Source organism: Lepidochelys kempii, chromosome 3 (genome assembly GCF_965140285.1).
Source record: "Lepidochelys kempii isolate rLepKem1 chromosome 3, rLepKem1.hap1, whole genome shotgun sequence".
In the NCBI taxonomy this organism is placed as follows: domain Eukaryota; kingdom Metazoa; phylum Chordata; order Testudines; family Cheloniidae; genus Lepidochelys; species Lepidochelys kempii.
This window is the reverse complement of record NC_136382.1, coordinates 106,034,487-106,045,741: the sequence shown is the minus strand read 5'-3', so window position 1 is coordinate 106,045,741 and position 11,255 is coordinate 106,034,487. Positions and strand designations below refer to the sequence as shown.

At 45.7% G+C, this 11,255-nt stretch overlaps 1 protein-coding gene across 1 annotated transcript; it reads left to right on the top strand.

Moving 5' to 3' along the window:
• The first annotated feature begins 1,947 nt into the window (after window positions 1–1,947).
• On the top strand, window positions 1,948–9,907 carry LOC140908260 (uncharacterized). Its single transcript, XM_073335215.2, has 3 exons — window positions 1,948–2,693; window positions 3,276–3,420; window positions 9,694–9,907. The coding sequence occupies exons 1-3, from the start codon at window positions 2,111–2,113 to the stop codon at window positions 9,905–9,907; spliced, it is 942 nt and encodes a 313-aa protein (XP_073191316.2). The 5' UTR covers window positions 1,948–2,110.
• The last annotated feature ends 1,348 nt before the right edge of the window (window positions 9,908–11,255 follow it).

Here is an 11,255-nt window from a genome sequence, read left to right as displayed (position 1 = left end):
CTAGCCGCTGGCCTGAATAGTAAAACAGAAGTAACAGCAAAGGATTAAATTGGTATTGATTGGTTTACATCTCCTCTCACATCAGGAAATAAATGTGGCTTTTACTGATTTATTGAACTTTCCCCACTGAGTTCCTACATTTAACAAAGATGCAGGGAAAACAGACCTTCAAAACACACAAAAATAAAAATGTCAACATCAACACACTACAGAATCAGTTGTTTCCCCGATCCAGGAAAATTTGTTGTCAGGGACTTAATTCTGTATGAAAGGAATGTTGTTTCATTTCAGAACCAGAGATTTCCGACAAGACAGAGCATGAGCTTTCTGAAAGGGGAGAGCTTTTTGTTTTTTTCTCACAAACATGCTCAGACATAGCTTTCCTTTCAGCTAATTAAGCTGTTTTAAAGCAAACTGGTCAAACAGTGACATCGTAGTGGGGAGCCTTGGAATCAATTGCACGATATAGAAGGCAGGACATTTAAAGGGTGACTTCTGCCATTGTTTCCCCTGGCTGAATCTTTTCTACTTGGTCAGTGCTGCCAGAGTGACCCCATACAATTGGGAGAATTCAAAGCCACTGACCTCGAGAGATGCCATTAAGAAGGCAACTGCAGAATGAGATTTCATGGTTGGGAGCCAAATTTACCCTCTCCTTCCAAGTCTTGATGCATACAATATTTTATATGTATGTTTTCTTCCTGTCATTAGCATATTATTAAACCCACTAAATAAAAAGAGAACGCAGGCAAAAGGCATTGCAATAAATAATTGTGTCTGCACTCATGGGAACGTCACATTGATTTTATGAAAGATGGGATTGAAAAGAAAATAAGCTTGTGGAATTATGGTGCTTCCTTTAGCAGAATGACAGTGAGTAATTGGCTGGGTAAATTTCACTTTGCTAGTGCAGATGATGGACTCTCCCTGGCATATATTTTGTTAAGCAGAGTATGACGTCCATTGTTTTTCCAAGCTGCTGGATATAAAATCAGTGGGCTTCAACATCTGCCAAATGACCATACAGTTTCCCATGTGCAAAGAATAGACAAATTCCAAACATTCTGTTAATAATTGGGGACACTGGCGGAAATGCTTTCCTTACCCTGTCTTGCCAAGGACATCAATAAGTGTGTTCAGCCAGGCAGCAGATACAAAATGGAAGCTTGGGAAACCTGAGAACTCAGCAACCGCTGTTGTAGCATCAAAGAAAAGATAATAAATACAGTGTTTGCCAAGAGATGCACCATATTGTTATTTTCACTAAGACAGAGTTGAGGTGACTCTGCAGTTCACAAGATTAAGCCTAGTGAGATCTGTACTTAGGGTTATATGCCCCGGGTGCTCAGAGCTCTTAAGACAGACATAGGTAGTTTTCAGCCTCCACCTCCCATGATCCTGGGGACTATCAGGAAACAAACTGGCCCTACAAATAGCTCCCTACCCTGTCCCAACCCTGACATCCCTCACCCAAGATCACTCTAATGCCCCCTTTGGCAGTGTAATGTGTGGGGCGGGAATAGGGTGGAGGAGAGCACCCATTTGTCAGCTGAGGATTTCCCTGTGCAGCTGCACTGTGCAAAGGGAACCTACCCAGGGCTGAGGATCTCATCCTTGGAATAAAAAATAAGGTCTTTGCTTTCAGTGATCTGGTTTATAGTAAACGGGCAGTATGGATTCCATGTAATAAAGTTTTTAAAACACACACTTCAAACAAGACCACGAAATGAACTTTATTGTTGAAGACACTCTTAGCCCTGGTCTACACTAGGACTTTAGGTCGAATTTAGCAGCGTTAAATCGATGTAAACCTGCACCCGTCCACACAATGAAGCCCTTTATTTCGACTTAAAGGGCTCTTAAAATCGATTTCCTTACTCCACCCCTTACAAGTGGATTAGCACTTAAATCGACGTTGCTGGCTCGAATTTGGGGTACTGTGGACACAATTCGATGGTATTGGCCTCCGGGAGCTATCCCAGAGTGCTCCATTATGACCGCTCTGGACAGCACTCTCAACTCAGATGCACTGGCCAGGTAGACAGGAAAAGAACCGCGAACTTTTGAATCTCATTTCCTGTTTGGCCAGCGTGGCAAGCTGCAGGTGACCATGCAGAGCTCATCAGCACAGGTGACCATGATGGAGTCCCAGAATCGCAAAAGAGCTCCAGCATGGACCGAACGGGAGGTACGGGATCTGATCGCTGTTTGGGGAGAGGAATCCGTGCTATCAGAACTCCGTTCCAGTTTTCGAAATGCCAAAACCTTTGTCAAAATCTCCCAGGGCATGAAGGACAGAGGCCATAACAGGGACCCGAAGCAGTGCCACGTGAAACTGAAGGAGCTGAGGCAAGCCTACCAGAAAACCAGAGAGGCGAACAGCCGCTCTGGGTCAGAGCCCCAAACATGCCGCTTCTATGATGAGCTGCATGCCATTTTAGGGGGTTCAGCCACCACTACCCCAGCCGTGTTGTTTGACTCCTTCAATGGAGATGGAGGCAATACGGAAGCAGGTTTTGGGGACGAAGAAGATGATGATGAGGAGGAGGTTGTAGATAGCTCACAGCAAGCAAGCGGAGAAACCGGTTTTCCCGACAGCCAGGAACTGTTTCTCACCCTAGACCTGGAGCCAGTACCCCCCGAACCTACCCAAGGCTGCCTCCTGGACCCAGCAGGCGGAGAAGGGACCTCTGGTGAGTGTACCTTTTAAAATACTATACATAGTTTAAAAGCAAGCATGTGAAAGGATTACTTTGCCCTGGCGGTTCTCCTAGATGTAGTCCTAAAGCCTTTGCAAAAGGTTTCTGGGGAGGGCAGCCTTATTGCGTCCTTCATGGTAGGACACTTTACCACTCCAGGCCAGTAACACGTACTCGGGAATCATTGTAGAACAAAGCATTGCAGTGTATGTTTGCTGGCATTCAAACAACATCCGTTCTTTATCTCTCTGTGTTATCCTCAGGAGAGTGAGATCTAATTCATGGTCACCTGGTTGAAATAGAGTGCTTTTCTTCAGGGGACACTCAGAGGAGCCCATTCCTGCTGGGCTGTTTGCCTGTGGCTAAACAGAAATGTTCCCCGCTGTTAGCCACAGGGAGGGGGGAAGGTTGAGGGGGTAGTCACGCGGTGGGAGGAGGCAAAATGCGACCTTGTAACGAAAGCACATGTGCTATGTATGTAATGTTAACAGCAAGGTTTACCCTGAAAGAGTGTAGCCACTGTTTTATAAAATGTGTCTTTTTAAATACCGCTGTCCCTTTTTTTTTCTCCACCAGCTGCATGTGTTTCAATGATCACAGGATCTTCTCCTTCCCAGAGGCTTGTGAAGCTTAGAAAGAAAAAAAATCGCACTCACGATGAAATGTTCTCCGAGCTCATGCTGTCCTCCCACACTGACAGAGCACAGACGAATGCGTGGAGGCAAATAATGTCAGAGTGCAGGAAAGCACAAAATGACCGGGAGGAGAGGTGGCGGGCTGAAGAGAGTAAGTGGCGGGCTGAAGAGAGTAAGTGGCTGGCTGAAGACAGGGCTGAAGCTCAAATGTGGCGGCAGCGTGATGAGAGGAGGCAGGATTCAATGCTGAGGCTGCTGCAGGACCAAACCAGTATGCTCCAGTGTATGGTTGAGCTGCAGCAAAGGCAGCTGGAGCACAGACTGCCACTGCAGCCCCTCTGTAACCAACCGCCCTCCTCCCCAAGTTCCATAGCCTCCACACCCAGACGCCCAAGAACGCGGTGGGGGGGCCTCCGTCCAACCAGCCACTCCACCACAGAGGATTGCCCCAAAAAAAGAAGGCTGTCATTCAATAAATTTTAAAGTTGTAAACTTTTAAAGTGCTGTGCTTAAAGTGCTGTGTGGCATTTTCCTTCCCTCCTCCACCACCCCTCCTGGGCTACCTTGGTAGTCATCCCCCTATTTGTGTGATGAATGAATAAAGAATGCATGAATGTGAAGCAACAATGACTTTATTGCCTCTGCAAGCGGTGATTGAAGGGAGGAGGGGCGGGTGGTTAGCTTACAGGGAAGTAGAGTGAACCAAGGGGCGGGGGGTTTCATCAAGGAGAAACAAACAGAACTTTCACACCGTAGCCTGGCCAGTCATGAAACTGGTTTTCAAAGCTTCTCTGATGCGTACCGCACCCTCCTGTGCTCTTCTAACCGCCCTGGTGTCTGGCTGCGCGTAACCAGCAGCCAGGCGATTTGCCTCAACCTCCCACCCCGCCATAAACGTCTCCCCCTTATTCTCACAGATATTGTGGAGCACACAGCAAGCAGTAATAACAGTGGGAATATTGGTTTCGCTGAGGTCTAAGCGAGTCAGTAAACTGCGCCAGCGTGCCTTTAAACGTCCAAATGCACATTCTACCACCATTCTGCACTTGCTCAGCCTGTAGTTGAAGAGCTCCTGACTACTGTCCAGGCTGCCTGTGTACGGCTTCATGAGCCATGGCATTAAGGGGTAGGCTGGGTCCCCAAGGATACATATAAGCATTTCAACATCCCCAACAGTTATTTTCTGGTCTGGGAATAAAGTCCCTTCCTGCAGCTTTTGAAACAGACCAGAGTTCCTGAAGATGCGAGCATCATGCACCTTTCCCGGCCATCCCACGTTGATGTTGGTGAAACGTCCCTTGTGATCCACCAGAGCTTGCAGCACTATCGAAAAGTACCCCTTGCGGTTTATGTACTCGGCGGCTTGGTGCTCCGGTGCCAAGATAGGGATATGGGTTCCGTCTATAGCCCCACCACAGTTAGGGAATCCCATTGCAGCAAAGCCATCCACTATGACCTGCACATTTCCCAGGGTCACTACCCTTGATATCAGCAGATCTTTGATTGCGTGGGCTACTTGCATCACAGCAGCCCCCACAGTAGATTTGCCCACTCCAAATTGATTCCCAACTCACCGGTAGCTGTCTGGCGTTGCAAGCTTCCACAGGGCTATCGCCACTCGCTTCTCAACTGTGAGGGCTGCTCTCATCTTGGTATTCATGCGCCTCAGGGCAGGGGAAAGCAAGTCACAAAGTTCCATGAAAGTGCCCTTACGCATGCGAAAGTTTTGCAGCCACTGGGAATCGTCCCAGACCTGCAACACTATGCGGTCCCACCAGTCTGTGCTTGTTTCCCGAGCCCAGAATCGGCGTTCCACAGCATGAACCTGCCCCATTAGCACCATGATGCATGCATTGGCAGGCCCATGCTTTCAGAGAAATCAGTGTCCATGTCCTGATCACTCACGTGACCGCGCTGACGTCGCCTCCTCGCCCGGTATCGCTTTGCCAGGTTCTGGTGCTGCATATACTGCTGGATAATGCGTGTGGTGTTTAATGTGCTCCTAATTGCCAAAGTGAGCTGAGCGGCCTCCATGCTTGCCTTGGTATGGCGTCTTCACAGAAAAAAGGCACGGAACGATTGTCTGCCGTTGCTCTGACGGAGGGAGGGGCGACTGATGACACGGCTTACAGGGTTGGCTTCAGGGAGCTAAAATCAACAAAGGGGGTGTCTTTACATCAAGGAGTATTTCAGGCAGGACTTCACGGAGGGTTCCAATAAGAAATGGTGCACCTAAGTTATCGTTCTTATTGGAACAAGGAGGTTAGCCTGGCCTTTGATTGATACATGGCTAGATTTACCTCGCTGCACCTTCTCTGTGAGTGACTGCAGTGTGACCTAGAGGAATGAGTCCCCTAGACAGGGGAGGAGGCAAATGAGTACAAAACAAATCTGGTCTATTTCTTGTTTTGATCCACTCCATCTATCTTTTACATCTTTGGCTGGCAGCAGACGGTGCAGAAGGACTGCTTGCCATCCACATCTCATGGCTGCTCGGCAGAAGATGGTACAGTACGACTGCTAGCAGTCCGTATCGCCTGCCTGCTCACCATAAGACGGTTCAATCGGACTGACTGCAGGACTAAAGAGAATGACCTGGTCAAGTCACTCCAAATTTAGTCCCTGCGCCCATGTCTGCCCAGGCGCTCCCAGCCGACGTGGCCAGGAGCACCTCGGACACGACGAGGACGACTACCAGTTGTATTGCACCGTCTGCTGCCAGAAGGCAATGGGTTGCTGCTACTGTGCAGCAAAGCCGTACCGTGTCTGCCAGCACCCAGGAGACATAGGGTGACGGTTACCTGAGCGGGCTCCATGCTTGCCGTGGTGTGGCATCTGCACAGGTAACTCAGGAAAAAAGGCGCGAAACGATTGTCTGCCCTTGCTTTCACGGAGGGAGGGAGGGAACGGGGGCCTGACGATACGTACCCAGAACCACCCGCGACAATGTTTTAGCCCCATCAGAGTGCTCCATTGTGACTGCTCTGGACAGCACTCTCAGATGCCCGATTGTTTGCCGTTGCTCTGACGCCGGGAGGGGCGACTGAGGACACGGCTTACAGGGTTGGCTTCAGGGAGCTAAAATCAACAAAGGGGGTGTCTTTACATCAAGGAGTACTTCAGGCAGGACTTCACAGAGGGTTCCAATAAGAAATGGTGCACCTAAGTTATCGTTCTTATTGGAACAAGAAGGTTAGCCCGGCCTCTGATTGATCCATGGCTAGATTTACCTCGCTGCACCTTCTCTATGAGTGACTGCAGTGTGACCTAGAAGAATGAGTCCCCTAGACGGGGGGGGGGGAAGCAAATGAGTACAAAACAAATCTGGTCTATTTCTTGTTTTGATCCACTCCATCTATCTTTTACATCTTTGGCTGGCAGCAGACGGTGCAGAAGGACTGCATGCCATCCACATCTCATGGCTGCTCGGCAGAAGATGGTACAGTACGACTGCTAGCAGTCCGTATCGCCTGCCCGCTCACCATAAGACGGTTCAATAGGACTGACTGCAGGACTAAAGAGAATGACCTGGTCAAGTCACTCCAAATTTAGTCCCTGCGCCCATGTCTGCCCAGGCGCTCCCAGCCGACGTGGCCAGGAGCACCTCGGACATGACGATGATGGCTACCAGTCGTACTGTACCATCTGCTGCCACAAGGCAATGGGTTGCTGCTACTGTGTAGCAATGCCGTACCGCGTCTGCCAGCACCCAGGAGACATAGGGTGATGGTTACCTGAGCGGGCTCCATGCTTGCCGTGGTATGGCGTCTGCACAGGTAACTCAGGAAAAAAGGCGCGAAACGATTGTCTGCCCTTGCTTTCACGGAGGGAGGGAGGGAACGGGGGCCTGACGATATGTACCCAGAACCACCCGCGACAATGTTTTAGCCCCATCAGGCATTGGGATCTCAACCCAGAATTCCAATGGGCAGCGGAGACTGCGGGAACTGTGGGATAGCTACCCACAGTGCAATGCTCCGGAAGTCGACTCTAGCCTCGGTACTGTGGAAGCGCTCCGCCGAGTTAATGCACTTAATGCACTTAGAGCATTTTCTGTGGGGACACACACACTCGAATATATAAAACCGATTTCTAAAAAACCGACTTCTATAAATTCAACCTTATTCCGTAGTGTAGACATACCCTTATAAAGATGTAGACTATGTAGTAAAGGTCACTACTAGTGACAATCCTAAAGGATGTCTGAAGGATGTGGAAATTGTATGTCATATTCTACTTTTTCCTAATGGGAGATAATCCATCCCAGGTGATTGCTGTTATTACTGAGTTGCCTCTGTCATTAACTGAAGGAATCACATGATGCTGGGAGCTGAAAGGAAGTTCAATAGCAAGTAACGGAAGCTGAAGCACATTTAGGGAAAACAGACATTTATAGAGGTTATTATAATACAACTTCTATTGACTGGAGCTGAGGTTCACAGTGGAAAATTTTAACTTCATGGATTTAAAAAGTGACCAACCGCATTACCGCTTAGTGCTTTTTCAATTCATGAGTCAGTGATGCAATACCGTAGCTTACTTTATAAACTACTCATCTAGGGCCCCTCAGTCTAACATATAATATTGAGCATATATCTAAATAATATTACATATAAAGCATTTTAAAATGCCCACAAAAGAAGCAATGGCAGCTCAAGTGGTGATATCAGTCATCAGGCAATGTGTTCTAATGGGTGGAGTAAGGAGACTGAGAGACAGAGGTTCTGTTCCTGGGTTAGCCACTGACTTGCTATGTGACCTTGAGCAACACTCTTCACCTTTCTGTGCCTATGTTTCCCCCTCCTGTCTACTGTCTATTTAGACTGTAAGTTCTCTAGAGTGGGAACTGTCACTTCTTATTAATGACTGTTTGTACAGTGCTTAGCACAATGAGGATCTGATTTTGGTTGGCACCTCTGGGCATTACTATAATAATACTATAATAGCTTAATCAATGTAAGTGGATGTTTCATAATAGCGTATAGTTTCTGTCCCTCACCTCCATTTGGAACTATTGTTAATACTCCAGACCTTGGTGTACTTGCACAGCTACTGTTGCGTCTGGAAATCTCTCTTGCCATCTTGTCACAATTCAGACCCTTAGAGTTGGGGGAAAAGGGGAGCCACTTCAATATTTGGGGCCGGATCCAAAGCTTGTCGAAGTGAATAGAAGTCTTTTCATTGATGTCAGTGGGCTTTGGGTCAGGCACTTTTTGTTACTGGAGCACGGTAGGAGTGAGGTCTTTGTGATGGAACGACTAGTCTATTGTGTATTACTGTGCAATGGGCGTGACTGTAATTTTAATTGTAATGGCAGGATGCAGGAGGACCACTTCTTGAATTATTGGAAATCTTTTATATATCCAAGGAGGTGAGTACCAGGCAGTTAATAATTTAGTTCAACTGCCCAAACAGTGAAGTGCACAATGACAATAAATAACATAAACGGTGGAAAGAACTTAGATTTTAAGAATTCTTTTCATTGTACTAAGCTAAATTGTTCAGATTTGGGTTTTATTACTTGTTACTTTTCTCTCAACAGTGCCCCTCTGAACACTACGCCATACCATTAATATCAGAGCTGTTCTGGGGTATTTGGTGGTGGTGTTATTTCAATATCACCCAGAAAAGAAAGAAAAATGTTTGCAGGAAGTGTTCAGAAGCCAGTTTTTTGAGACAGGTAATTTACTAACTGGCCAACGCTTGCTTACCTCATGGACAATGATAGTTTTTTACATTGTTCTCACACTCTCTCACTCTCACATGCAGCACTTTACACCTTGCACAGATGTAAATGACCAGACAAGGTAGAAGGGTATCAGACCAACTGTCTCAAGGAATGATGCTGCCACTACGGTGACATTACCCCCAGGAAGACCCCTTTCTGCAGGCAGTGTTTTGGAAATAACTTAGCCTGTTGGGTTTAGGTACCTGTAGTTATGTTCACTGGAAATGGATGGGAAGTGAACACATCCCCGTACAGGCAAGCTGCCTCTATTTTGTTTGTTTGTTTGTTACTGCCTTTTTGTAATTGGAGTTGAGACCTGAAAAATGGCTCTGACTGGTACTGTTTTCTGGCCACTTGCTACTTTTCCTGTGTAGTTGCATGTTAACCATGATGACTTGTTCTATAGAAGCCATGTGTTGTCATAATGTAACATCATTAAACAAAGTGTTTAGAGTAGTTTTAGCAGAGCCAGAACATGAACAACAAAACCTGCCAATTACAGTGTAGTTGTTAAGGTTTCAAATGTCTCCAACTTTCTCTGGGAGGCCATATTGAGCATGTCACAGTGAACATCTGAGATAACGATTTGCTAGGCAATGTGCAATTCTCACCCTTTTTTTTTTAATATCAGAGAAGAAAGAGTTCTTTATAATAATTTGGCTCAAATGTCTACACACATTGCTCCAGCGTCTGTAGCAGCATGTGTTTCTAGGATTGTTCTGGAAGAGAAAATGCAGAAACAGCAGGGAGCAGAAGATAAACAGGCAATTCGTGACTCATTAAAACAAGCATTGGTAGCCAACATTGTGGAGTGTGTGAAGGCCCCAGATCCAACTCGCCTATAAACTTTTTTTACCAGCTGGACTTAGCATCTGTCAGAGTTTGGAAGGAGAGATAATCTGGTACAAATGATTTCAGTGTGTCGCTTTTATTAACCTGCCACCTTACATAACACTGCTGATTGGGAACTCAGGGAACTGTTTGAACAATGACACAGCTTATCGTTGGAATGTTACAACTTCACTATTAAAGATGTCTTTTCTTTTTAATTGTAACAAAGACAACTGAGCAACTGAGAAATGATAATGAAGCAAACTTACAAAGCGGCACAGTTCTAAGAAAGGTACGTGCCAGAACAATATTCCAAGCTGATCTTTCTTCTTAGTGTTCAGTTCTTCATATCATTAATATACATGAACAACTTTTTAGATGCTTGTCACATTAAGGGTTTTACACAAGCCCTGAACAAAACAAATGCCACATTGGGAGCTTTTTTCTCTAATTCCCCCAGCTACTGTACATGGGTATGATGTAATTCAGGGTTTGAATGCCTGATTCCAATAGTGAAAAGCAAGTCATCTAAACCTTTCATAGTGGATATTATGACAAATTCAACCTCGTACATAAAAATGATTTTTTTCAAAGTGTTTTAGAAAATTTTAAATATGACATTCATTTTTAATGAAGTTCCTTTTAATAAAGGCCTGATCCTGCTCTAATTAATGTCAATGCCAAAACTCCCATTGACTTCAAAAGGAAAAGGGTTAATCTCGAAAAGACTTTCTGCCTGGACAAGAAGAGAAAATCCACAGAAAATATGTATGTGACTCTGTCTTTGGTGTGGGCATTTTCCATCTAACTGCAGACTTTGCTAGAGGTTATGCAACAAAGAGAAAAACCACAAAGCAGTGTTTTGTTTCTTTTCCAGATCAGATGCCAGTAATTTCAAATTAATGGGGATGTTTACTCTCTAGTACAAAATTTGCACATATTAGCTTATAAAATATAAATAAGCTGGTTTCCTTTAGCAAAATATAGTGTTGCCATTTCAAAAATGAAAACTGCAGAGACTTTGGGAGAAAAGAAAAACAGGCTATGGAATACCTCACATTTCATTATGGTTAGCCTATTATTTGTAGTTTTGAAACTTTATTGGTCCCCAGTCTAATCTTTTCTGAGTATAAAAACATTAACATATGGTTTAACACAGCACAGGGCTGGAAAGTCCATATCCCAAATGCACATTGTATGCAGGGTGACATTCACACTAAATATCATCCCATAGGGTCTGTACTCCATTTTACCTGGGATTGGAGAGCCATGAAATCTCTGGAAAAGTTGTTCATGAGTCTGAACCAAATGGTGCACAGTGTACTGAGATACTAACAGTTTGTGCTGCTGCCAAAGGTTGTG

Coding starts and splice junctions, on each gene's coding strand:
- LOC140908260 (XM_073335215.2), top strand. CDS start 2,111: ATGCAGAGCTCATCAGCACAGGTGACCATGATGGAGTCCCAGAATCGC. Junction 2,694..3,275: donor AGGCGGAGAAGGGACCTCTG/GTGAGTGTACCT, acceptor TTTCTCCACCAG/CTGCATGTGTTTCAATGATC. Junction 3,421..9,693: donor GCACAGACGAATGCGTGGAG/GCAAATAATGTC, acceptor TTTTAATATCAG/AGAAGAAAGAGTTCTTTATA.